Source organism: Hoplias malabaricus, chromosome 17 (assembly GCF_029633855.1).
Source record: "Hoplias malabaricus isolate fHopMal1 chromosome 17, fHopMal1.hap1, whole genome shotgun sequence".
NCBI lineage: Eukaryota > Metazoa > Chordata > Actinopteri > Characiformes > Erythrinidae > Hoplias > Hoplias malabaricus.
In genome coordinates this window covers 14,057,619-14,085,295 of record NC_089816.1, presented here as the reverse complement: position 1 = coordinate 14,085,295, position 27,677 = coordinate 14,057,619, and the positions used below count along the sequence as shown (strand labels likewise).

Genomic DNA, 27,677 nt, shown 5'->3' with positions numbered 1-27,677 from the left:
CTTACATTTTTTTTATGCAGTTATATATCATTGTTAACTGTGATGGTGAACCCTAACCAGAAATCATCCTGGAGGCTGGAAAGATGCAAGAATGAAAAGCATGCATTGGAACGTTTAATTCTAAAACAAGTTCTACTAGCCAAGTCCACCAGAGGACACACTGGTACAAAAATAATTTCCAGATTTTATGCCTGAGGAAAAAGCCACAAAGTTTAATAAGAGTTTGGCCTAGCTAGAGAAGACAATTCAACACTGATATTTCTGAAAAGCCATCTGACGACCTCCCTGGGCCAGGAGATCCTTAAAGCCTTCCCTTCTGATGGTAATAGATTATGATGGAACTGGACATCATAGACACTCTGGCAGAAAGTATTGAATTACTGTGGTTTCTAAGGTAGAATAGTCTCTCAGCAATACCCCTTCATTAAGCTAATCACTGTGCTGTTACTTCCATACCTCTACAAATATCTCTGAAAAACAAACATGGTAACTTTAATTTTTGACCTGTTTAAATGTCTGTTATAATGCAGCTTTAAACTTTGTGTATCCAATTATTTCAAATACTTTAATTAATCTCATTTGTAATTGAAAATTCAAAATGATGTTTTTCCATATTTGATACCAAAAATGCATTGATCTCCAGTTGTCTGAAAATGGCCTCAGAAGTGTGTGTGAGTTTACCCACAAAGCTCTCCTTTGCAAAAACAGCCACAGCCAGAGCTAGAACCTTCCAAAGCAGCTTCATCTTTGATTACTGAAGTAGGACCTTTCAGAAGAGTTGTATCATATGTTCTGGGATCCTAATTCCTCCTGTCCTGTGGTTTCCTTAGTTCTGTGTACTTCTCCTCCTGCCATCTTTAAATGAAATTGCAGGGGCCAAAACTGGGGGGAGAATTCCTTTCCTTACTCCTATTGCTAGTGCTGTGTTTGCTACAATTTATTGTCCCACCTTTAATCTTCGGTGACTGTTGTATATTTTGTAAATACTCATACTGCGTACTGGCTGTGGGGAGTGTCTACCATTTTGTGTGGGTTGGGGTTTGGCTAGGGTTTTTTGTGTTTAGTTAGAGAGGTAAGGTAGCATTTTGTCTTTGTGTTCTGTTTACTTTGGTAAGGTAGCGTCCCTCCTCAGTTAGTGGGATTTGTTTGTTAGTCTGACGTGGGTCACTCCAGGAATCTGTTAGTTGTTATTTATTTATTTATTTATTTATTTGCATTGAAGCATATTTGTAAATTGGACCATTTTTACCATGTGATTTTCTCATGCATCCCACAATCTATATAAATATTCTGTTTATTAATACTTTTTTTCTTATTAAGCACGGTGATTAAGTGTGGTCTAATTGGTGAAAACTCTAACCTCATCTGATTGCATGAAGACTTAAGGAAGTGGTATTGTGCTGAAAATTCGACCCTGAGAACAGACTGGTTCACAAGCACACATGATAAAATTAAGTGCAAGCAGTGCAAATCTGAAATACCCTAAAATCCTCTATGGACCCCTCAAATAGATATGAATAACAATAATATCCCTTTTTTCGTAACAAAATAGCTCACCAGTGAGATTCCATCAACACTACAGAGACAGCCCTAAAATCAAGCTAACTGACTAATTTAATAATTATATAATACTCATATAATTATATAGCTGCAATACATCTTTCATAACCACTATCAAACAGGGTTGGGTTTCCCAAAAGCAACTCATAACAAAGAAGATTCTTAAGTGGTAGTGTGAACATCACACTCAGCACTATCTCTCCTTGTTAAGATTATTTCAACCCTAAGATGTTTTTGGGAAAATTGGCCTAGATCTTTTTGAACACACTATATTCATTATTCCTAGCCCAGTCTAGAAGTTGTGTAACATATAAATTAGGCTTCCTGCTGCTCGTAGGCAGGGTTGTAACAACCTCATTTTCAGCAGTTAATGTGACTTCCAGTGGGGTAGTTTTATTAAATTGCGTTTATTTAGAATACAGCCCATTGACAAGACTCAACAAACAGAACACAATATTTGTGACCCATAAAAACCACTGTGATGTGGAGGTGTCTGTGCATGGATGTGCCCTTAATATTAGGCTAATAGTTATTAATCTTCCTATCACCATATTTTAAGTGTCTTGAAATATAACATTTACAACATAAAACAGATGGCATTGTTTGTTTGCAGCAGTGTTTACTTTAGTTACATGGAGATGGTGGTTCTTGTGTAGGCCAAAAACAATGTGTTTGCCAAAGTCTGATGTGCTGATTAAAAACCCTGGCTGCTGGATTACATTCATTAAGAGATATCCCAATCCCGCTATGTCCAGCTGCTGGTTCAGTAGGAGTTGTCCTTGGTGTGCTCCATGATGGCCATAAGGGCCAGCCACGTCTCCTGAGCGGTGGGGATAATCTGATTGGCTGGCAATACAAAACCAAAGCGACCGGTGTCTCTCAGTTCAAATGTGTAGGAGTACTTGATGCCCTGGTTATAGGTCCAGTCAATGGTTCCACCACTAGCCTGGTCTGAGAGAGACAATCAACAACTTTAATACATAGAGAATTGGTATTAGACATCTTAAAGGAATCAACTGATGATCAGTTTAAAGTAGGCCCACCAATAATTTTGTTTTACTCACAAATGGTGTCGATGATGCTGCCATATTTGTAGTTGGTGCCATACAGGCTCTTCAGATCCGTGATGGCCTTTTTTGCCAACGCATCCTGTGAGAACATAACAGTGAAGATTTTCATGTAGAGCAAACTGCATATTATATTGTGCCTTTAATCACAGTTCCCAACAGGACCCAAGAGTGGTAAGGTGGTAAGCCATACAAAGTGTGCTCTCCCCATGTATACGTAGGTTTCCTCTGGGTGCTTCAGTTTACTCACGTTGGTCAGTGAATTGGCTACTCAAAAGTGTCCATAGGTGTGAGTGTGTGGGTGAAGGTATGAATGCGTGGTGTCCTGTGATGGACAGGCAGCCAGTCTATGGTGTGTATGTAGCAGGCAGAGCTGTCACTGGGCCATTAGTTATTTTTGGGCTTGGGCAGCCATCTAAGTTGAGGAGCATCCACCCCCCTCCCCTTTCATTCCTGGGTCATGCTATGTATATATATACGCAGTTAGCATGTGGTAGGCTAAGCTCCCACTTTTTATCGTTTGGGTCGCGGTACTGCGGCGCTTGCTGCTGAGCGTCTCGAGGACATTTTACCAGAAAGAAGACAGGTGCCACTCTCCCCGTCGATTCACCACGTTGCTAGCCATTAGCGGCAGCTTTTATCTGGGACAGTGCATATAAAGCAGTTGTTGGTGAGTACGACTGGTTGGACAGTAGACATTAGGAGCTACCGTCACCTATTTTAATGAATTTTATCAACTAAATAGGATGGAAATTAACAGGAAAATGTTGTATTTAGGTGTATGTTGGTGTGCCTGAGAACGGGTGGGCTGGCAAGCTGCATCGAGGTACAAATTCCATTCCTTTAGTTTGGCTGGTGTATGTTTTAGTTATAGATGGGTTTAAGGGCTTGAGGCACGGAGGGTATGTGTGTTTAGTAGCACGTGACTAGCTCTCTATCCCACCTATTATATAATGGTTTTATATTTTTATGATTAAAATTTTCCTTTTATTAGGTGCTCTGGGGTGTCGCCATTGGAGGTGGCCCAGGTGGTGTGGAGCAGAGCTTCTCCTAGTCTTCTGCTGTTTTGCCTTTGTGGATACGTTGTGGGGTTGAACCAGTTTTACCTGGTTGTTTCTTTTATTTTGATTATTTGCCCTTGTGGGTTTTCTTGTTTGTTTTGTTATTGAGTTCTTTTGTTTTTCTTTGCCTTTTAAATTAATCCTTTATTTGGTTATTATTTTGGATTGTGTTTGGGCTGTGGGTATTACAGTCCTTTTTAAGCATTTGATCTGCCTGTTTTACATAATTGTGTATTTTACCTGTTCTTACAGAGCAACCTGGTACATGAGTGTCCTTCTACACTAATAACTTAGGGTTATTTCCTAGGGTGAAACTCCCTAGATGGCGTAGTCGGGCTCAAACTAATCTAAACACTAACCAAGGCCACATAGTCGGCAGGATACAGAAACAGAGACGTGTTTTGGAGTTCAGTTGTATTGTCTTGTTGTTTTTATTTAAAGGCAAAACAGCAGGCCTTTCAATGGCCAGTGAGATTCAGTAGTGGTGGTGAATCTCGAGAGCTGGTGAGTAACCCTACCCCAGTCGAAAGGGTGTTGTACCTTCCTCGTGAGCGTAAATGCCCAGTGTTTAGAGGCAGGGCTGGTATAGATATAGAAGAGTGGAGTGAAGAAGTACAGGCAAGCATTCGTGCACGCCATTTGGCGCCCCTTGATCAGGCTTATTTTATGTTAGATCATCTAGAAGGAGAAGCTAAGGATGAAATAAGGTATAGGCCTAGAGTGGAAAGGGAGGATCCTCCAAATTGTATCTATCCTTAAAGAGCTATATGGGTGCTCAAAGTCATGTTGCCTTGCAGGAGAGTTTCTTTTGCCGTAAGCAATGGGAAGGGGAATCTTTACAGGAGTACTCTCATGTCCTTTTTGCCCTTATAGAGAAAATAAAGCAGTGTGCACCTTCTGTAGTACCAGATGCTAATACATTGGTTCGTGACCAGTTTGTGGAGAGTGTTCTAGACTCTGCCCTGTGTAGGGAGCTGAAGCAGTTGATCCGTCAGACACCAGCACTTTCTATGCTGCAGATGCGGGCAGCGGCTATTCGATGGGAGCGTGAGAGTAGGCAAGCTGATAAAGGGGGAGGTAGGAGCTATTCTGTCCCCTCTATGTGCACGCTGCAGATGTCTAAGGGGTCTTATCAGGCTCAGCATTCTGCAGATAATTTTAAATCTTCTGAGATGACAGAATTAAGGGCTATGCTGCTTAAACAGCAAAAACAGATTAATCAGTTAGCCCAGAGCATTGCTAAATTAGGTGCCTCTTCTCAGCCTACTGGTCCTAGCTGGCCTAATATTATCTGTAGACGCTGTCAAAAACCAGGGCATTACGCCAGAGACTGTGATAATGAACGTGTCAGTGCGCCCAATAGGGACTCTTCCCCGGAGACGTGCGGCCTCTAATTCTCAGCCGGCGGAAAACTAGCTCCCTTCCAGGTGCAGAGCCAAACAGTGGGAGGGGACAGTATTGGCTCTACCTTACAGCCTTCTTTACTTCAGTTGACCAGTCCGTCCTTAGTTGGGCAGTGCCCAAAAGTGTCTATTCGCTTGGGGGGTGTGGCGGTGAACTGTTTGCTTGATACAGGGTCGATGGTTTCAACCATAGTTGAGAGTTTCTTTCGTCAACACATTCAGGGTGACTTATGTTCTTGCCGGTGTTTGCAGCTCCGCGCGGCTAATGGGTTAGAAATACCCTATGTAGGCTACATTGAGTTAACCATTGAGGTACTTGGAAAATCCCTCCCTAACCGTGGTTGGTTTGTAATTAAAGATCCCCCAGGTTGTTGTAACTTACCTATAGTCCCTGGCGTGTTGGGTATGAACGTCATTAGAGAGTGTTATCAGGAACATTTCTGTCAGCATGGTCCTGCATTGTTTGACTTACCGCCAGTTGTGCACGCATCCCCACCTTGGCAGCAAGCCCTGCAGTATTGTCATGAGGTTTCTGATAGGTCCTCTATACGAGCCACAGGGGTAGCTAGGGTTAGGGGACGGAGAACTATTCATATACCAGCAGGTACATTCAAGATGGTTGCTGCCACATGTTCCAGTCATCTCAGTGAGTGCACTACCGGGGTTTTGGTCGAACCTTCTGATACTTTGGGTGCCTTACCTGATGGCCTGTTGGTTGCTGTCTCCCTAGTCAAGGTAGTCAGAGGGACTGTATATGTGCCCGTGGTAAATGTGGGTTGCACTAGGGTTGTTTTGCCCCTGCGCCGTCCCTTAGGATTGTTGACTAGCGCGCAGGTTATGAGTCTGCCTCTTGCAGTTACAGAGGAAATGAGTGAGCCCCCTATGGTGGTTTCCAAGGTTCAGGCTCAAACAGCTCAGTCCAGTTTGATTTTGGAGCAAACTGAAGCATTGGATCTGTCTGTTTTGTCCCCAGTAGATCAGGGAAGGGTCCCTTCTCTGTAGGTATGCTACAGTGTTCTCTTCCTTCGAAGGGAATATTGGCTGTACGGGTTTAATTTCCCATGACATCCCTTTGTTGGATGGGGTGCCAGTAAGACAGAGGTACAGACGCATCCCACCATCAGGTTATTCAGAGAATCAGGTTATTCAGAAAAGCTGTAGTCCTTATGCCTCGCCTATTGTTCTGGTTAGAAAAAAATGGTACCCTCCGTATGTGTGTTGACTACTGTCAGCTTAACAGCAAAACCAGGAAGGATGCATTTCCATTGCCTAGGATTGAGGAGACTTTAGATGCCCTATTAGGTGCCCAGTGATTTTCGACATTAGCTAGTGGGTACAACCAAATCCCAGTTACTGAGGGTGATCGCCCAAAGACAGCTTTTTGAACCCCCTTTGGGTTATTCCAATTTAATCGTATGCCTTTTGGGTTGTGTAACGCCCCTAGCACCTTTTAGAGACTGATAGAAAGGATGTTCAGTAATCAGAATTGCCAATCAGTGTTGCTGTATCTGGATGACATTATTGTGTTCTCTTCTGACCTAGATCAGCACTTGAGTCGTTTGGAGTTGGTGCTAAATTGACTAGGTTAAGCCAGACTGAAAGCCAAGTTGGAGAAATGTTGTTTCTTCCACTGTCAAGTCCGTGTATTCGGTGGCCCCGTTGCAAGACTTGGGCCAGGTCCAGCAGGTACACCGGGTAATGTTAAAGTTAGTTTCTCCAAACTCTTCTGCAGCGTCTCCTCCAGTAGGGAACCCACATGTAGAAGATGGTGCAGAGTCAGAGGGGGAAGAGTCAGGTCAGTGGCTAGTGGTAGGTTATCCTTTGGTATCAAATAAAAGTGTAAAGAACCTAAAAGCACACATAGGTTCAGCTAAGCATACCCTCCCCCAAAAAAATAATTGGGACGGGATTTTGTTTTTCTAGAGCTTACACAGAATTTCGAGAAGCGTTTCGTTCACAAACTAGTCCCGCCCTCCCCTACTCCGATTGATTCGCTTGAGTGAGAAAGGGGCGTGGTGAAGTAGCCTAAAATCTTCTGATTGGACGGTCTGACTGTAGAGCTACTGTTATTGGTCGATAACCTTCTCTGGAAACATTTAATTGGTCAGTCTGCACGTCAGTAGTCCTTGTTCACGTCAGGCAAAGCTCATGTACGTACCCTCATTTCGAGCAGCTATATAGCAAATAAAGGTGTAAAGAACCTAAAAGCACACATAGGTTCAGCTAAGCATACGACGGCAGCGAGGGGCGAGAGCTCATCATCAACACCCCCCCCCCGAGACGTGTCCTCTTTTTCACCATCTCAGATCTGGTCACCCTAGTTAAGCAGTTACAGGCATTGAATGAATGAATGAATGATTGAATATTGTCTTAGTTTAATTGTAGTCATGAATGAGAGTTGTTATTTGCATATGGTCAATGGTTTGATGATTATAAAAGTAAAATACTACCACTGTGTGCCTGTCCAGTGTTAGGTGTTATGCCTGCCAGTAGTTTGTGTGGTTTAGGCAACCTATTTCATTTCAATTTCAAATATTTTACTAAATTACAATAATTAGGGTGATCTTTTATTCAGGTCTCACCAGCTCAGCACGGTCCGTGCAGGGATCTCTTATGTATCCGTAAGGGTACAGCAGCATCTGAGAGTAGCTATGGATGGACACAAATGCCTTGAGGTTGCCATGGGATATAACAAAGTCCACAATTGCCTTGACTTCAGGCTCAGAATGAGCATAAGGCCCATGGTAGGTTTGATTGCATGGGTTGTTGCTGGAGCCAGGACCTGGAGGTTAAAGATAAGTGTCTCATTGATTTTTCTGAGATATATATTCAACTAATGAACTGTGAAAAAAGAAGACTTCTGTGGGAACATACTGTACCTCCAAAGCCAGCATCCCAGTTTCTGTTAGGATCAACTCCAATGCAGGGGGATCCAGAGTTGGGCTTCCTTGTTTTGCGCCACATGCGATTCTTAACACAACAAATTGAGAGTCACAAATCGCTCATTTAATTACCAGAAAATTTGGTAACACTTTAAATTACAGCCCACTAATTACTTATTAATATAATACAACCAATACACATAGGCTTTAATAAAAAAATATCTCTGAAGTATGTGATGGTGATTATTGTGGTAAATCACACGTCCTGAACCTAGTACAAAGCACCATGAAACTCTGCTAGTGCCTGTAATGAAAGTAGCTGCAGTACATTTTTTTATCTTACACCTTACTTAATAAGTACTTACTCTGTATATATGGTGTGCCTTATTTTTATATTGTTTGTAAGATACCCAGTAATAACCACATATTTGTACTATGCCCTTTACTTATTCAGTACCTATTTTATCTTACGGCTTACTTAACAGTTCCTTACTCTGTACTTTCCCAGTAATTAGCAGGCTGTAATTTAAAGTGTTACTGAATATTTTAATACAGTGGCTAAATTTCAGAAAAAAATAGGGCTAACAGATGTGTGGGTGAAATGGAATCCATCAGGGTTGGTGACAATCTCCAGGAAAATGTCAAACTTGTCAAGAATGGCAGTAAGAGCAGCATCACTTCCATAGTCAGAAACAATCTATAAAAGGAAACACAGATTGGTTTAAGCTAATTGTTACCAAACAGGTTCAAGATATCCTCAGGATGCACTTAATGTACCCTTGTATTGTTACTATAGGAGAAAATGAATATAGTAAACCTTCTTGGCAAACCAGGTTCCACTGGCCTGAGTGACCCATTCTCTGGAGTGGATTCCAGTGTCGATCCAGATCCCAGGATGGTTTGCACCAGTGCTAAACTGTGAATTAATAAATAAACAATAGGTAAGCAAAAGGGAATCATTTAAACTTGTTAGATGAGTAGTTTGACCTGAGACTATCTTGTTACATGTGGTACATGTAGCTAACTAACTAATGTGGCTGGCTATTACCCACTGAATTTATTATCATATGTACTTAATAACGTAAGCAAATTAGTATGAAGGAAGCCATTAAATGAAATACTACAACAAACACAGCAGCATTTGGTGAAAACAATATACTCCTAAATGTATCCACAAAATATGCCAGTTAAAACAAAATGGTATCAACCTGTGATTTGTAGCTTTATGTTTGCAGGCTGAGTTAACTTTCAATATATGTTTGTCCTTTTAGTGAGACTGATACATCACTTAACATAATCATTGTTAAACATTTTAATTATAATTTTCCAATAAACAGTGAGAGAATGTTTCTGGACTAGAGCTAACTACAGTATTGTAAAAAGTACAGTGGTTACAGGTCCTTGGAAGAGATTGTTTAAGAGTTTGGTTTAAGTTGTTGTGTACAGAACCATGCAAGTCTTGCAATACAAATTTTGGACAATGTTCTTAGATATATTGAGCTAACCTTTTAACTAGACTAAGTGCTGAAAGCATGGAAATTGCAGCACTAGAAAACAATGCTAGAAATTAAAATAGCAATAATAATAATTTGACATTTTTACATTTTATCATTGTTATATCATTATAATTATTACTTTTTTTAATGATGCAAAACTACAAAGAATTTGCCCTGGATGCATCTTTTTATCCTTCTTTCATCGATTTATTTAGTAGTTAGTTGTAGGATTTAACTGTTTGACAATAGGTGATAACAGAAATTTTGTGGCAGCAGATAGGAAGAGAGAAGCTCTAATGGATTAACATAAGATATTTTACATATTATCTTGTGTATGAATACAAATCATATTTAAAAATAATATATTTTACATTTGGAAAAATTGCCTTACCTTCAAAACATTCAGGGGGCGGCCCTCGTAGCTCTGACCAATCACAAGTTTGCTGACCAAATTAGGATTCTCCTGCACCAGCATGTCAATGAAGCTGTTGATCTAAAAATTATTCAGGCAATGATCAAACACTGACTCATATGCAGTTCCTTGCATATGGGTAAACCTTGGTGAGATGCACTTCATATCTGCATCACTGTCATATGATCTTAAAATCACTAAAGATTTAGCTTGGTTACTCTCATTAGCATTTGCTGGCAGCCTACAAAAAATGTTTTTGTTAAAGTTTGTAGAGGATGTGTTCTCATATTTTAACCCCACAAAGCAAAACTTGTAATTTGGCCAGTGGTTTCCAAAGTTTTACATATGACTGTATCTCTGATATTGTTAAATTAAATGTATATCGTGCAATGTCAAGTCCTATGTTCAAGAGGTTAAAGCATTGTAGTTCTAACCTCACTCAGGGTGTGATAGCTGGCATAGTTGAAGTCATCAGTGGATCTGGGCTGAAGAAAGCGAGAGTTCATCATCTCACGCTGTTCCATGTCCAAAAGATCCTGAAGTAAAGGAGGCAATGTCAAACAAGGCAAAAATTGCAAAGAAAACACTCAGACCTTTTATGGATTTTAAACTCTTTTCCACAATAAACTTATTCAACTGCATTTACCTGAAGATCCTCAATCATGATGTCATAGTGGATATCATTATAGGCTAGAAAGGATTTGACAGGCTGAAGACTGTGGAATGGGACACGGACATCTACGGGCAGAGACTCATCAATGGGCTCCATCCAGAAATCCAGCTGGAAACACAAGGATTGTAGGTTTCTGTTTGGTAGCATACTGTATTTCACTGTGTCTAAAACTCAGAGAGTTTAGTGGAATCTTTTAAAAAGTCTTTGTTATTCAGTTTTACCTGAAGGTGCTCCAGCTGTGACAACTCCATCAGGAGAGCAATCTCTGCCTCATTTTTGGCAGTGATTCGAAGAACCTGTTGTCTTTCAGAACATCAGTATCATTAGTCACAGACATCAGTAATTTAACTCTTATTTGAGTTGTATTTCTTATCACTGCTCACTATCCAGTGTGCACAGAGAATCCCTGACGTTTTTGGATTGATAATTCATGGGTAAATTTTCACATAGTGAGCTTAAGAACCGAATGGTTATTTTGATCATTTTACACCTGCAAAGTATATTGTTATGAAAGTATATCAGTCTCAAAATGAACATTAAAATGTAACATGAAAACCAGCAATGTATTTCTATATTCGAATTTAAATATACCACACAAAGGAGCAATTTTGACTTTAAACGCTTGACCACTGTCATTACTTAAATCAGAACACATTTCACATTTAAGCATTTTCAAATTCTTATAAAATTAAAATTAAAATGATAATTAAATATTAATTAAATTATACACAATTACACTCAGTGACGGTGAATTTGAATTTCTATTTTTAAACATTGTGGTGTAAAATGTTCAAAACTTGTTATAAGCAAATCATGTAAAAGTTTGTGACAGCTTACCCCACAAAGTTCTCCTTCGCAAGAACAGCCACAGCCAGAGTTAAAAACACCCAGAGCCCCTTCATCTTTGATTCAGTAGAGCCATTCAGAGTAACATTGGTCTTTTATATTGCAGTGTTATGTAACCTCGAGACGATAGTATGAAACTGCTGCTTCGTTTCCCACACCTTGAGTCCTATTTACCAAGCCTTCAGAGTAAGACTGATCTAGAATCAGGTCTCTCTTATCTCTTTGATTGTAAGGGTTAGAATTCAAAATTGCCAAAACTGATCCTAGGTCATTTTTCCTTATTCCGGTGAAATTTTTAAAAAGGGACAGCCCTTGTATGTATAACTGGATCAAGACACCTGGAATGAGAATACAGCAGCTGCATTCCCTGACTTGATGATTCATCCTAATGACTTGCACTTTATAGTCCTCTGAACTAATCAAATCAAAATAGATCAAAAGTACTCATATTGTAGTGTATTTACTATATCTATGCATTTCTAACCTTTTTAAGCCCCTTTACTCTCCTATTTCCAAAATTTGAACCTTTCTAGATAATTTGTTCCCTGATTTTATTCATTCATTCATTGCGTGTAACCGCTTAGCCAGTTCAGTAGAGGTGGGCGATACCGGGAGTTCTGGTATCGATCCGATACCAAGTAAATACAGGGCCAGTAGCCCCGATATTGATACTGATACCGCTAGTCTTCACTACGGTGTGGGGGGAGGTGCGCTCGCGCTTCTCTTCGCAACGTGACGGGGGGTGCGCGCCTGCTCTGCTGACTCACCCATATGGCGTTATTTTTGTACCACAATTCTGCATTCGCACGGATATTTCGAGCGAGCAAGAAGGTTTCTGGTCTCTGGCCTGTATGTCCTTCCCACTTGGCGGTCAAGCCATCCAATCAGAAATTACCTTTGCCAGTTGACGTTTCTGATTGGCTGAAACTGAGGCACATTGTAATGGCTGTAAGTGTGGATCGAGCACGTGGGTCAGAAACATCGCGCATAGGACAGGAGAGCAAGATGTGTAGAATGTAGAATTCAAGAAACCTCCTTGCTCACTTAAAATATCCGTACGCTCGTAGAAACCTTCTGGCTCACTCGAAATATCCGCGCACGCGTGCAGAATTGTGCCACAAAAATAACGACATACGCCCACAGACTTTAGTGGGAGAGAAAAAAAGCTTGAGTATCGATCTTTTTTCCAACAGTATTGATCAATACCAATACCAGCGTTGGTATCTATATTATCGATATTTGGATCGATCCGCCCACCTCTACAGTTCAGGGTCGCAGTGGGTCCGGAGCCTACCCGGAATCACTGGGTGCAAGGCGGGAACACACCTCACCTTACCACGCACACTCACGCCTAGTGACACTTTGGAGTAGTCAATCCGCCTACCAGCCTGTGGTTTTGGAACACCCAGCAGAAACCCATGCAGACTCAGGGAGAACACAGCAAACACACAGACACTCACCCGGAGCAGGGCTTAACCCTCAACCCCAGGACCCTGGAGCTGTATGAGAGGAACACCACTTGTTGCAGCACCATGCCGCCCTTCACCAAATTTACTTATTGCCTGTTCCACTCTAGCTAGGTCTTCCCAAATAACAAAATACTACAATGCTGGAAGGGTGAAATATAACCCCCTTCTCCCTGCTCCATCTTAGACATGTGAACTCAGCTACCACTCCATTTCAGACTGCTGCTAACACACGCCCCTTTTCAGACATATAACCCATAATGTTCTGGACATTACCCAGAGAAGCTGGATGTATGAATACAAACGTCTGAAGAAGTTGTACCGGAAGTTGGCCAAAATAAATCCCGCTGACACCCTTGCACAAAGTCTGTGTAATGTCAGTGTGAGCCCATATGAGATTAGAGCCGACAACGTTCTAGTTGTTTAGGTTCTTCAGTAATTGTTTAGCTCACTAAAAAGACCAAGTTCACTGACAGCTTATATTTGTATTTAAATGAGTTAGTGCCACCTTCTGGAAACACACGGTAGTGCATTTTGAACACCTTAATAAATTCAGCATTTTTAGGTAAATAGCCTATAATAATAAGTTAACATACATCTCTGAATTGGAGGATTTAGGTCAGTTGTACATAAATAATAGACACTATATATTAGACATAAATCTGTCAGACACTTTGATCAAGATAAAGTAAAATTTAACCATGTTATAGAGGTAGTTGAATGTAGCTGTGCTACTCTTGCATATGGACTTTTATTATTGTAGTGTGCTTACCCAAGCAGGGAATCAAAAGCCATTCTACTGTATTAAAATAGCAGTTGCACTGAGTACTGTCTTGACCATTGGAAAATTCATTCATTCATCCATTTTCTGTAAGCGCTTATCCAGTTCAGGGTTGCGGTGGGTCTGAGAACAGAATGGTTCACAAGCACACATGATAAAATTAAGTGCAAGCAGTGCAAATCTGAAAAACCCTAAAATCCTCTCTGGACCCTTCAAATAGATATGAATAACAATAATATCCCTTTTTTCGTAACAAAATAGCTCACCAGTGAGATTCCATCAACACTACAGAGACAGCCCTAAAATCAAGCTAACTGACTAATTTAATAATCATATAATACTCATATAATTATATAGCTGCAATACATCTTTCATAACCACTATCAAACAGGGTTGGGTTTCCCAAAAGCAACTCATAACAAAGAAGATTCTTAAGTGGTAGTGTGAACATCACACTCAGCACTATCTCTCCTTGTTAAGATTATTTCAACCCTAAGATGTTTTTGGGAAAATTGTCCTAGATCTTTTTGAACACACTATATTCATTATTCCTAGCCCAGTCTAGAAGTTGTGTAACATATAAATGAGGCGTCCTCCTGCTCCTAGGCAGGGTTGTAACAACCTCATTTTCAGCAGTTAATGTGACTTCCAGTGGGGTAGTTTTATTAAATTGCGTTTATTTAGAATACAGCCCATTGACAAGACTCAACAAACAGAACACAATATTTGTGACCCATAAAAACCACTGTGATGTGGAGGTGTCTGTGCATGGATGTGCCCTTAATATTAGGCTAATAGTTATTAATCTTCCTATCACCATATTTTAAGTGTCTTGAAATATAACATTCATTCATTCATTATCTGTAACCGCTTATCCAATTCAGGGTCGCGGTGGGTCCAGAGCCTACCTGGAACCATTGGGCGCAAGGCGGGAATACACCCTGGAGGGGGCTTGAAATATAACATTTACTACATAAAACAGATGGCATTGTTTGTTTGCAGCAGTGTTTACTTTAGTTACATGGAGATGGTGGTTCTTGTGTAGGCCAAAAACAATGTGTTTGCCAAAGTCTGATGTGCTGATCAAAAACCCTGGCTGCTGGATTACATTCATTAAGAGATATCCCAATCCCGCTATGTCCAGCTGCTGGTTCAGTAGGAGTTGTCCTTGGTGTGCTCCATGATGGCCATAAGGGCCAGCCACGTCTCCTGAGCGGTGGGTATAATCTGATTGGCTGGCAATACAAAACCAAAGCGACCGGTGTCTCTCAGTTCAAATGTGTAGGAGTACTTGATGCCCTGGTTATAGGTCCAGTCAATGGTTCCACCACTAGCCTGGTCTGAGAGAGACAATCAACAACTTTAATACATAGAGAATTGGTATTAGACATCTTAAAGGAATCAACTGATGATCAGTTTAAAGTAGGCCCACCAATAATTTTGTTTTACTCACAAATGGTGTTGATGATGCTGCCATATTTGTAGTTGGTGCCATACAGGCTCTTCAGATCCGTGATGGCCTTTTTTGCCAACGCATCCTGTGAGAACATAACAGTGAAGATTTTCATGTAGAGCAAGCTGCATATTATATTGTGCCTTTAATCACAGTTCCCAACAGGACCAAGAGTGGTAAGGTGGTAAGCCATACAAAGTGTGCTCTCCCCATGTATACGTAGGTTTCCTCTTCACAAACGTCCTAGAGCTTACACAGAATTTCGAGAAGCGTTTCATTCACAACCTAGTCCCGCCCTCCCCTACTCCGATTGGTTCGCTTGAGTGAGAAGGGGGCATGGTGAAGTAGCCTAAAATCTTCTGATTGGACGGTCTGACTGTAGAGCTACCGTTATTGGTCGATAACCTTCTCTGGAAACATTTAATTGGTCAGTCTGCACGTCAGTAGTCCTTGTTTACGTCAGGCAAAGCTCATGTACCTACCCTCATCTCGAGCAGCTATGCCGAAACGTTAATGTAAGTTCTCGGATGAATTAAAAAAGAAATTCCCATGTTTTGTGTAGCAAATAAAGGTGTAAAGGACCTAAAATCACACATAGGTTCAGCTAAGCGTACAACACCCTAGATCTGGTCACCCTAGTTAAGCAGTTACAGGCATTGAATGAATGAATGAATATCGTCTTAGTTTAATTGTTGTCATGAATGAGTGTTGTTATTTGCATATGGTCAATAGTTTGATGATTATAAAAGTAAAATACTATCACTGTGTGCCTGTCCAGTGTTAGGTGTTATGCCTGCCAGTAGTTTTTTGTGATTTAGGCAACCTATTACTTTCAAATACTGTACTAAATTACAATAATTAGGGTGATCTTTTATTCAGGTCTCACCAGCTCAGCATGGTCCGTGCAGGGAGTTCTGATGTATCCGTAAGGGTACAGCAGCATCTGAGAGTAGCTATGGATGGACACAAATGCCTTGAGGTTGCCATGGGATATAACAAAGTCCACAATTGCCTTGACTTCAGGCTCAGAATGAGCATAAGGCCCACGGTAGGTTTCAGAGCATGGGCTGTTGCTGGAGCCAGCACCTGGAGGTTAAAGGTAAGTGTCTCATTGACTTTTCTGAGATATATATTCAACTAATGAACTGTGAAAAAAGAAGACTTCTGTGGGAACATACTGTACCTCCAAAGCCAGCATCCCAGTTTCTGTTAGGATCAACTCCAATGCAGGCCGATCCAGAGTTGGGCTTCCTTGTTTTGCGCCACATGCGATTCTTAACACAACAAATTGAGAGTCACAAATCGCTCATTTAATTACCAGAATATTTGGTAACACTTTAAATTACAGCCCACTAATTACTGGGCAAGTACAGAGTAAGTATCCGTTAAGTAAGCCATAAGATAAAATAAGTAATGAGTAAGTAAAGGGTATGATAGTAGAAATATGTGGTTATTACTGGAATCTTACAAACATTTTACAAATAAGAAAGAAGAGCAGGAGAGGAACATCAATTTTATCATTAGTCAGCTATGTTCATATAATACATCAATACACATAGGCTTTAATAAAAAAATATCTCTGAAGTATGTGATGGTGATTATTGTGGTAAATCACACGTCCTGAACCTAATGAGTACAAAGCACCATGAACCTCTGCTAGTGCCTGTAATGAAAGTACCTGACCTTGTCCTTCTCTGTATGTGCACAGTAAATAATGTTAAAGGATCTATAATTACATTCAGAACTACAGTGCATTCAAAATGGTAGCTGCATTCCTTATTTATAAAAAATGACAGTAATAATCACTTGCATAAACTGTCATACTTTTAATTCAATTTTGTAATCTGTGATTATGCAGAGGAGTACAAGGGATTCGGAACGTAGTCACATGCCTTATTTGTAAAGTATTTGTAGGATACCCAGTAATTAGCACATATTTCTAGTATCATACCCATTACTTACTCAGTAATTTTTTTTTATCTTACACCTTACTAAATAGGTACTTACTCTGTATATACGGTGTGCCTTATTTTTAAAATGTTTGTAAGATACCCAGTAATAACCACATATTTGTACTATCATGCCCTTTACTTAATCAATACCTATTTTATCTTTCGGCTTACTTAACAGTTCCTTAATCTGTACTTTCCCAGTAATTAGCAGGCTGTAATTTAAAGTGTTACTGAATATTTTAATACATTGGCTAAATTTCTGAAAAAAATAAGGCTAACAGATGTGTGGGTGAAATGGAATCCATCAGGGTTGGTGACAATCTCCAGGAAAATGTCAAACTTGTCAAGAATGGCAGTAAGAGCAGCATCACTTCCATAGTCAGAAACAATCTATAAAAGGAAACACAGATTGGTTTAAGCTAATTGTTACCAAACAGGTTCAAGATATCCTCAGGATGCACTTAATGTACCCTTGTATTGTTACTATAGGAGAAAATGAATATAGTAAACCTTCTTGGCAAACCAGGTTCCACTGGCCTGAGTGACCCATTCTCTGGAGTGGATTCCAGTGTCGATCCAGATCCCAGGACGGTTTGCACCAGTGCTAAACTGTGAATTAATAAATAAACAATAGGTAAGCAAAAGGGAATCATCTAAAATTGTTAGATGAGTAGTTTGACCTGAGACTATCTTGTTACATGTGGTACATGTAGCTAACTAACTAATGTGGCTGGCTATTACCCACTGAATTTATTATCATATGTACTTAATAACGTAAGCAAATTAGTATGAAGGAAGCCATTAAATGAAATACTACAACAAACACAGCAGCATTTGGTGAAAACAATATACTCCTAAATGTATCCACAAAATATGCAAGTTAAAACAAAATGGTATCAACCTGTGATTTGTAGCTTTATGTTTGCAGGCTGAGTTAACTTTCAATATATGTTTGTCCTTTTACTGAGACTGATACATCACTTAACATAATCATTGTTAAACATTTTAATTATAATTTTCCAATAAACAGTGAGAGAATGTTTCTGGACTAGAGCTAACTACAGTATTGTAAAAAGTTTAAGAGTTTGGTTTAAGTTTTTGTGTACAGAACCATGCAAGTCTTGCAATACAAATTTTGGACAATGTTCTTAGATATATTGAGCTAACCTTTTAACTAGACTAAGTGCTGAAAGCATGGGAATTGCAGCACTAGAAAACAATGCTAGAAATTAAAATAGTAATAATAATAATTTGACATTTTATCATTGTTATATTATTATAATTATTACTTTTTTAATGATGCAAAACTACAAAGAATTTGCCCTGGATGCATCTTTTTATCCTTCTTTCATCGATTTATTTAGTAGTTAGTTGCAGGATTTAACTGTTTGACAATAGGTGATAACAGAAATTTTGTGGCAGCAGATAGGAAGAGAGAAGCTCTAATGGATTAACATAAGATATTTTACATATTATCTTGTGTATGAATACAAATCATATTTAAAAATAATATATTTTAAATTTGGAAAAATTGCCTTACCTTCAAAACATTCAGGGGGCGGCCCTCGTAGCTCTGACCAATCACAAGTTTGCTGACCAAATTAGGATTCTCCTGCACCAGCATGTCAATGAAGCTGTTGATCTAAAAATTATTCAGGCAATGATCAAACACTGACTCATATGCAGTTCCTTGCATATGGGTAAACCTTGGTGAGATGCACTTCATATCTGCATCACTGTCATATGATCTTAAAATCACTTAAGATTTAGCTTGGTTACTCTCATTAGCATTTGCTGGCAGCCTACAAAAAATGTTTTTGTTAAAGTTTGTAGAGGATGTGTTCTCATATTTTAACCCCACAAAGCAAAACTTGTAATTTGGCCAGTGGTTTCCAAAGTTTTACATATGACTGTATCTCTGATATTGTTAAATTAAATGTATATCGTGCAATGTCAAGTCCTATGTTCAAGAGGTTAAAGCATTGTAGTTCTAACCTCACTCAGGGTGTGATAGCTGGCATAGTTGAAGTCATCAGTGGATCTGGGCTGAAGAAAGCGAGAGTTCATCATCTCACGCTGTTCCATGTCCAAAAGATCCTGAAGTAAAGGAGGCAATGTCAAACAAGGCAAAAATTGCAAAGAAAACACTCAGACCTTTTATGGATTTTAAACTCTTTTCCACAATAAACTTATTCAACTGCATTCACCTGAAGATCCTCAATCATGATGTCATAGTGGATATCATTATAGGCTAGAAAGGATTTGACAGGCTGAAGACTGTGGAATGGGACACGGACATCTACGGGCAGAGACTCATCAATGGGCTCCATCCAGAAATCCAGCTGCAAACACAAGGATTGTAGGTTTCTGTTTGGTAGCATACTGTATTTCACTGTGTCTAAAACTCAGAGACTTTAGTGGAATCTTTTAAAAAGTCTTTGTTATTCAGTTTTACCTGAAGGTGCTCCAGCTGTGACAACTCCATCAGGAGAGAAATCTCTGCCTCATTTTTGGCAGTGATTCGAAGAACCTGTTGTCTTTCAGAACATCAGTATCATTAGTCACAGACATCAGTAATTTAACTCTTATTTGAGTTGTATTTCTTATCACTGCTCACTGTCCAGTGTGCACAGAGAATCCCTGATGTTTTTGGATTGATAATTCATGGGTAAATTTTTACATAGTGAGCTTAAGAACCGAATGGTTATTTTGATCATTTTACACCTGCAAAGTATATTGTTATGAAAGTATATCAGTCTCAAAATGAACATTAAAATGTAACATGAAAACCAGCAATGTATTTCTATATTCGAATTTAAATATACCACACAAAGGAGCAATTTTGACTTTAAACGCTTGACCACTGTCATTACTTAAATCAGAACATATTTCACATTTAAGCATTTTCAAATTCTTATAAAATTAAAATTAAAATGATAATTAAATATTAATTAAATTATACACAATTACACTCAGTGACGGTGAATTTGAATTTCTATTTTTAAACATAGTGGTGTAAAATGTTCAAAACTTGTTATAAGCAAATCATGTAAAAGTTTGTGACAGCTTACCCCACAAAGTTCTCCTTCGCAAGAACAGCCACAGCTAGAGTTAAAAACACCCAGAGCCCCTTCATCTTTGATTCAGTAGAGCCATTCAGAGTAACATTGGTCTTTTATATTGCAGTGTTATGTAACCTCGAGACGATAGTATGAAACTGCTGCTTCGTTTCCCACACCTTGAGTCCTATTTACCAAGCCTTCAGAGTAAGACTGATCTAGAATCAGGTCTCTCTTATCTCTTTGATTGTAAGGGTTAGAATTCAAAATTGCCAAAACTGATCCTAGGTCATTTTTCCTTATTCCGGTGAAATTTTTAAAAAGGGACAGCCCTTGTATGTATAACTGGAACAAGACACCTGGAATGAGAATACAGCAGCTGCATTCCCTGACTTGATGATTCATCCTAATGACTTGCACTTTATAGTCCTCTGAACTAATCAAATCAAAATAGATCAAAAGTACTCATATTGTAGTGTATTTACTATATCTATGCATTTCTAACTTTTTTAAGCCCCTTTACTCTCCTATCTCCAAAATTTGAACCTTTCTAGATAATTTGCTCCCCGATGATATTCATTCATTCATTGCGTGTAACCGCTTAGCCAGTTCAGTAGAGGTGGGCGATACCAGGAGTTTTGGTATCGATCCGATACCAAGTAAATACAGGGCCAGTAGTGCTGATATTGATACCGATACCACTAGTCTTCACTACGGTGCGGGGGGAGGTGCGCGCGAGCTTCTCTTCGCAACGTGACGTGGGGTGCGCGCCTTCTCTGCTGACTCACCCATATGGCCTTATTTTTGTACCACAATTCTGCATTCGCACGGATATTTCGAGTGAGCAAGAAGGTTTCTGTTCTCCGGCCTGTATGTCCTTCCCACTTGGCGGTCAAGCCATCCAATCAGAAATTACCTATTATATCACGCCAAATTATATTATATAACGCCAATTGACATTTCTGATTGGCTGAAACTGAGGCACATTGTAATGGCTGTAAGTGTGGATCGAGCATGTGGGTCAGAGACATCGCGTGTAGGACAGGAGAGCAAGATGTGTAGGATGTAGTGTGCGTTCAAGAAACCTCCTTGCTCACTTAAAATATCCGTGTGCTCGTAGAAACCTTCTGGCTCGCTCGAAATATCCGTGCACGCGTGCAGAAATTTGCCACAAAAATAACGACATACGCCCACAGACTTTAGTGGGAGAGAAAAAAAGCTTGAGTATCGATCTTTTTTCCAACAGTATTAATCAATACCAATACCAGGTGTTGGTATCTATATTATCGATATTTGGATCGATCCGCCCACCTCTACAGTTCAGGGTCGCAGTGGGTCCGGAGCCTACCCGGAATCACTGGGTGCAAGGCGGGAACACACCTCACCTTACCACGCACACTCACGCCTAGTGACACTTTGGAGTAGTCAATCCGCCTACCAGCCTGTGGTTTTGGAACACCCAGCAGAAACCCATGCGGACTCAGGGAGAACACAGCAAACACACAGACACTCACCCGGAGCAGGGCTTAAACCCTCAACCCCAGGACCCTGGAGCTGTATGAGAGGAACACCATTTGTTGCACCACCATGCCGCCCTTCACCAAATTTACTTATTGCCTGTTCCACTCTAGTCTTCCCAAATAGCACAATACTACAATGCTGGAAGGGTGAAATATAACCCCTTTTAATTCATCCGAGAACTTACATTTACGTTTCGGCATAGCTGCTCGAGATGAGGGTAGGGACATGAGCTTTGCCTGACGTAAACAAGGACAACTGATGTGCAGACTGACCAATTAAATGTTTCCAGAGAAGGTTATCGACCAATAACCGTAGCTCTGCAGTCAGACCGTAAACGGAGTAGGGGAGGGCGGGACTAGTTTGTGAACGAAACACTTCTCGAAATTCTATGTAAGCTCTAGAAAAACAAAATCCCGGACGTTTGTGAAATTCCGGCCGGACATTTTTTTAAGTCTAAAAAAGAGGACATGTCCGGGTAAAAGAGGACGTCTGGTCACCCTAGCTACCACTCCATTTCAGACTGCTGCTAACACAAGCCCCTTTTCAGACATGTAACCCATAATGTTCTGGACATTACCCAGAGAAGCTGGATGTATGAATACAAACGTCTGAAGAAGGTGTACCAGACGTTGGCCAAAATAAATCCCGCTGACACCCTTGCACAAAGTCTGTGTAATGTCAGTGTGAGCCCATATGAGATTAGAGCCGGCAACATTCTAGTTGTTTAGGTTCTTCAGTAATTGTTTAGCTCACTAAAAAGACCAAGTTCACTGACAGCTAATATTTGTATTTCAATGAGTTAGTGCCACCTTCTGGAAACACACGGTAGTGCATTTTGAACACCTTAATAAATTCAGCATTTTTAGGTAAATAGCCTATAATAATAAGTTAACATACATCTCTGAATTGGAGGATTTAGGTCAGTTGTACATAAATCCATCCATCCATTATCTGTAACCGCTTATCCAATTTAGGGTCGCGGAGGGTCCAGAGCCTACCTGGAATCATTGGGCGCAAGGCGGGAATACACCCTGGAGGGGGCGCCAGTTGTACATAAATAATAGACACTATATATTAGACATAAATCTGTCAGACACTTTGATCAAGATAAAGTAAAATTTAACCATGTTATAGAGGTAGTTGAATGTAGCTGTGCTACTCTTGCATATGGACTTTTATTATTGTAGTGTGCTTACCCAAGCAGGGAATCAAAAGCCATTCTACGGTATTAAAATAGCAGTTGCACTGAGTACTGTCTTGACCATAGGAAAATACCAATATTAAATGATATATAAACCAATAAAAATGTTAAAATGTATTTTAAAATACCAGTTCAATTAAAACAGCTTACTAAAAAATTATGAGTTATGAAATGCTTGAGAAAAAAGGCAATCTCATTGTCAGAACAGTGTTTACTTTATTTTTCTTTGCAGTAGATTACTCAAAAGATCCAAATTGGCTCCTGAAACTTTGGGAGTCAAATCCAGCTGCAGGTTTAATATGGGTTGTTCTTGGTGTGGTCCATGATGGTCAGGAGGGCCAGCCATGTCTCCTGAGCGGTGGGGATGATCTGATTAGCCGGCAGGAGGAAACCATAGTCACCAATGTCTCTCAGCTCAAAGGTGTAGGAGTACTTGATGCCCTGGTCATAGGCCCAGTCAGTTGTGATTCCACTGGCTTGATCTGTGGAGTGTAATAGACAGATTCCTTAGCACTAACACTTGGATAAGTGGTCCCCAAACTGAATCCTGATGGTCTAACACCCTTACATGTTCAACTCCCACACACATTACAGCCAAAATCTACACTTCTAACCAAAGGGTTTGTAGACAAAAAAGTTTTATGTACATATCATACATAACAAAATGAAACAAGTGTAATGTTTAACTTACAGATGGTGTTGAAGGTGCTGCCATATGTGTAGGCAGTGCCATAAAAACTTTTCAAGTCAGCGACAGCTTTCTTTGCAAGTTCATCCTTTGAAAATATAGTAGGGAGACTTCCCAATGAGCACCAAGAACTGATATACACAAGCTAAGTACACTAAATATAATTAATGAAATAAAAATTTATTTTTGTTTCTGGTTTTACCAGCTCTACGTGGTCCTTGCATGGAGTGCTAGTGTCCCCATAAGGATACAACAACATTTGAGAGTAGCTGTGGATGGATACAAAGGCCTTGAGTTTGCCATGAGACTTAACAAAGTCCACAATGGCCTTGACCTCAGACTCTGAGTTCACATATGGTCCTCTGTATGTCTCAGAGCAAGGATCACTACTGGAACCTCCACCTAGACAAGCAATCACAACAATAAGACAATGATCTCGTACAGCTTTGTAATCCTGTAGATTCAGTTTAGATTCTATTTATAGAAATCACCTAAATTAAAAAAAAATTGAGAATTCTTTTTCAACTGTACCTCCAAAGCCAGTACCCCAGTTTCTGTTGGGATCAACTCCAACACAAGTGGAATCAGGATTAGGCTTCCTGGTCTTGCGCCACATGCGGTTCTAAACGCATTAAAAATAAATAGATTCATCTGTATATAGTGTTGTGCTAAAAATATCACCACCAATACATTCTTTTTTTAAAATGCTTCTTTTTTAATAATCTAGGCACTTTATTTATTTTTGGCTCAGATTTTTCACACATTATTCAGGCCAGTGCTAATTCAAAGTTGCATTTGTTTGCTAACATAATTTAGAGTTCTCCTTAAAGCGTTTTGATCTTAAAATATGTTGTGTTAGCTTCAGTTTAAAAGATACCCTACCTGATTTCACATGGCTAAGAGGAAGCATAGGCTAGCATTCATCCTCTAAAAAGTACTGTACATTGCTGTTGTGATAAAAGCTCCAAAATGACAGCAGGTTTATGGTCTAATGACTGATAGTCATAACAGCATTCACCTTAGTTGTTGTACAGTTTAGAAGGAACAAATGACATAAGGATGTTTCTACAGAGTGTTAGGACTCACAGAGGTATGAGTGTAGGCATATCCATCAGGGTTGACGACAATCTCCATGAAAATGTCATATTTGTTCAGTATGTCAGTAAGAGCAGCATCACGTCCATAGTCATTTACAATCTACAAAAGGAAACTCAGAGCTATGAAACTTGAAACTTTTTTGTTAAGGTGTTTTCTTGATATTAGCAGATGGAGGGAAACATTAAAGTGAACCTTCTTAGCGAACCATGTTCCACTGGCCTGAGTGATCCATTCTCTGGAGTGGATTCCAGTGTCGATCCAGATCCCAGGATGGCCAGCACCAGTGCTAAACTAGGGGAAAGAAAATAAAAACTGGATTAATAAGCTGCTTTTGATGACTAGTGGTAAAATGTGGTACTTGGGACATTCATGTCCTTATCTTTGCAATATAGTTAAAAAATGATTGAGCACAAAACCTTTATTGACAACTGTGGTATGGCAAAATATGGCCACTTTTTTCGAGAACAAGAAAACAGAATCCATAATGAGAAATTAAAATTTGAAAATCAAAAAGCAGAATTCATAACCCAGACATTAATTTTCATAAAGCAGAAGATTGTTATTATTATTGAGAGTCAGTGGCTGCTGGAGGTAAGCCCATCCACAGAGTACCTTCAGCCAATTCAGAATCGAGAAGCTTTACGAATTGTTAGTGAGAATGAAAGAAGCGTAACTGAGAAGAAGAGCATTGAAAAGTGCAAATATAAAATAAACAAGCAAATGTGGAAATATTCAGTTTACCAGCCTGTTTTTACATCTGTCAACACTAACAATAATCCTCTAATTTTCTAAATGTATTTCCTCCATGTATTTTCTCCAAATTTTTAGCCCTATTTTGACAAGATAAAGGTTACCTTCAGTACGTTCAGAGGCCGGCCTTCATAACTTTGGCCAATCACGATTTTGCTGATCAGTTTAGGGTTCTCCTGCACGAGCATGTCAATGAAGCTGTTGATCTGAAAATCAGAGCAGTGATGGGCAAGCAAAATTCAAATAACTGTCTAGATAGAGAGATAGATCCCATTTTTTAAAGGGATTTTTCCAACATAACAAACGCAACAATCTGCACATTACTGCTGCGGCTCTGACCTCGTCCAAGGTGTGATAGTTGGTGTAGTCATAGTCATCAGTGGTCCTGGGCAGAACAGCATGAGATCTCATCATCTCTTGCTGCTCTTCATCCAGAAGAGCCTGTAAGTAAAGACATCCAAGTGTCAGACAGATTTTTTGTGAAAGTTTTAAAGTAAATAAAGTAAATGCATCTTTTGCTGCAAGTTAGCAAACAGGAAATGTAGAAGTGAAGATGTCTGAGGAATATCCAAAATCCCTTTTCAGTGTAAATTTAGATGATCCTACCTGAAGGTCCTCAATCATGATGTCATAGTGGATCTCATTGTAGGCCAAGAAGGACCTGACAGGCTGCAGACTGTGGAATGGGACACGGACATCTACAGGCAGAGACTCATCAATAGGCTCCCTCCAGAAATCCAGCTGCAAACACAAGTATGAGTCAGCTGAGTAGCATTCCACACATGCAATAAAAAGTTATATGTCCTTAAAACATTTTATGATTTGAGATTACCTGGAGGTGCTCCAGCTGTGATAGCTCCTTCAGGAGATCAATCTCTGCATCATTTTTGGCAGTGACTCGAAGAACCTGGTGTCTATTAGAACAAGTGTCACAAGCATTATCAGTCAGCCAATCAATTCATAATTGATTTACATACTAAAGACATTGTGGCAAATTTGAGAATCCCTACCCTACAAAGGTCTCTCTCCCAAAAACGGCCACAAACACAGTTGTCAATAGCAATATCCCTCTCATGTTGCTGGACTAGAGCGCATGAATGTGGCTCTAGACTTTTATATTTCAGTGAAGTCACTGTGACCTTGGGGCTGATGGATCAAAATGGGCTGATAGGCCCTTCTGCTGTGTTTCCCACACAGAGTATAAATGTGAGCCAAACTGGAATGGTTAAGCAGAAGACTTATAAAATGTGTTCACTGGCTGGACAGTACATGGCAAATGAAAAAAAAATATATTGTCCGTTTCCAATTAAAAACATTTATCTCCCAAAACAGTAACTTTACAAGAGAAGGAAAAACTTCTTATCTTTCAATGGAAGTGAATGTAAAATTTTTTTATTCCAAGTAATTTTAGAGTATTTCTATTGTTTCATTCTTCATGAAAATTTTACATGATTTGAGGGACAGTTGCTTTGTTTAAAAAGAAAGCATTCATTCATTATCTGTAAGCGCTTATCCAGTTCAGGGTCGCGGTGGGGTCCAGAGCCTACCTGGAATCATTGGGCACAAGGCAGGAATACACCCTGGAGGGGGCGCCAGTCCTTCACAGGGCAACACACACAGTTTTGAGTCAGCTATTCACCTACCATCGTGTGTTTTTGTAATGTGTGAGGAAACCCACACGGACACAGGGAGAACACACCAACACCTCACAGACAGTCACCCGGAGCAGGCCCCTGGAGCTGTGTGACTGCGACACTACCTGCTGCACCACCGTGCCGTCCTAGAAAAGATATCAACAAAAACAAATAAATATGTTTTTAATTGGACAGCAAAAATAAATATTTGTATTAATATTTCTGAAGGAGTTGTGCTTGTGACTCAGTATGAGTAGGTATCAGTACCTGACCTATCATTAAGTCTATTAAGTACCATGCATCCCAGACTTTATACAGACATTATCCTGCTAGCACCCTAGTAAATACGCCATGTAATGTCAGAGAGAGCGCGTGTTTGAACAGAGCCAGTAATGTTCCAGAGAATCACACTGTATCTCCTGCGCAAGCCGCACAGGCGCTGCCTCATGACCTAAAGCACATGGAACATTTCCTGCTGAGATAACACTTCAGACACAGAAAATCTCCTGCTGTGTGATACATGTGTGAAAGGAACACTCCGGGACATTTCCAGACATGATACTCTGGAGTTTCTCCTTTCATATGTGATAGGTGTTAGTTTTATGGTTTTATGCAATCAAATCCTAAAAGCAATGTCCAAACATCTTGTATAAGGTCTTTCCAGTAGAGTTGAT

The 27,677-nt window shown here is 39.8% G+C and overlaps 3 protein-coding genes across 3 annotated transcripts; all 3 read right to left on the bottom strand.

Annotated features, from left to right (window-relative positions):
- Positions 1–1,968: 1,968 nt before the first annotated feature.
- On the bottom strand, positions 1,969–11,491 carry LOC136673423 (carboxypeptidase A1-like). Its single transcript, XM_066648877.1, has 11 exons — positions 11,392–11,491; positions 10,776–10,857; positions 10,528–10,662; positions 10,316–10,417; positions 9,861–9,962; positions 8,791–8,889; positions 8,560–8,670; positions 7,971–8,061; positions 7,674–7,873; positions 2,625–2,709; positions 1,969–2,511 (listed from the first exon to the last, which is right to left on the bottom strand). Exons 1-11 carry the CDS (start codon positions 11,454–11,456, stop codon positions 2,324–2,326), a joined length of 1,260 nt encoding a protein of 419 aa, XP_066504974.1. The 5' UTR covers positions 11,457–11,491; the 3' UTR covers positions 1,969–2,323.
- Positions 11,492–14,580: 3,089 nt separating this feature from the next.
- On the bottom strand, positions 14,581–20,188 carry LOC136674102 (carboxypeptidase A1-like). Its single transcript, XM_066649966.1, has 11 exons — positions 20,124–20,188; positions 19,508–19,589; positions 19,260–19,394; positions 19,048–19,149; positions 18,593–18,694; positions 17,563–17,661; positions 17,332–17,442; positions 16,284–16,374; positions 15,987–16,186; positions 15,101–15,185; positions 14,581–14,987 (listed from the first exon to the last, which is right to left on the bottom strand). The coding sequence occupies exons 1-11, from the start codon at positions 20,186–20,188 to the stop codon at positions 14,800–14,802; spliced, it is 1,260 nt and encodes a 419-aa protein (XP_066506063.1). The 3' UTR covers positions 14,581–14,799.
- A 2,939-nt stretch (positions 20,189–23,127) lies between these two features.
- On the bottom strand, positions 23,128–26,444 carry LOC136673366 (carboxypeptidase A1-like). Its single transcript, XM_066648779.1, has 11 exons — positions 26,380–26,444; positions 26,202–26,283; positions 25,976–26,110; positions 25,709–25,810; positions 25,474–25,575; positions 24,812–24,910; positions 24,608–24,718; positions 24,053–24,143; positions 23,724–23,923; positions 23,525–23,609; positions 23,128–23,315 (listed from the first exon to the last, which is right to left on the bottom strand). The coding sequence occupies exons 1-11, from the start codon at positions 26,442–26,444 to the stop codon at positions 23,128–23,130; spliced, it is 1,260 nt and encodes a 419-aa protein (XP_066504876.1).
- Positions 26,445–27,677: the final 1,233 nt, after the last annotated feature.

Excerpts from the sequence above, each read along its gene's own strand:
- LOC136673423 (XM_066648877.1), bottom strand. The coding sequence starts at position 11,456 with ATGAAGGGGCTCTGGGTGTTTTTAACTCTGGCTGTGGCTGTTCTTGCG. Across the intron at positions 8,062-8,559 it reads TCCATTTCACCCACACATCT|AATCGCATGTGGCGCAAAAC; the intron begins GTTAGCCCTATT and ends TGTTGTGTTAAG. Across the intron at positions 2,512-2,624 it reads CAGCATCATCGACACCATTT|ACCAGGCTAGTGGTGGAACC; the intron begins GTGAGTAAAACA and ends TGTCTCTCTCAG.
- LOC136674102 (XM_066649966.1), bottom strand. The coding sequence starts at position 20,188 with ATGAAGGGGCTCTGGGTGTTTTTAACTCTAGCTGTGGCTGTTCTTGCG. Across the intron at positions 17,662-18,592 it reads GCCCCCTGAATGTTTTGAAG|TTTAGCACTGGTGCAAACCG; the intron begins GTAAGGCAATTT and ends ATTAATTCACAG. Across the intron at positions 15,186-15,986 it reads GCACGGACCATGCTGAGCTG|GATGCGTTGGCAAAAAAGGC; the intron begins GTGAGACCTGAA and ends ATGTTCTCACAG.
- LOC136673366 (XM_066648779.1), bottom strand. The coding sequence starts at position 26,444 with ATGAGAGGGATATTGCTATTGACAACTGTGTTTGTGGCCGTTTTTGGG. Across the intron at positions 26,284-26,379 it reads GGGAGAGAGACCTTTGTAGG|ACACCAGGTTCTTCGAGTCA; the intron begins GTAGGGATTCTC and ends TTGTTCTAATAG. Across the intron at positions 23,316-23,524 it reads CAGCACCTTCAACACCATCT|ATCAAGCCAGTGGAATCACA; the intron begins GTAAGTTAAACA and ends TACACTCCACAG.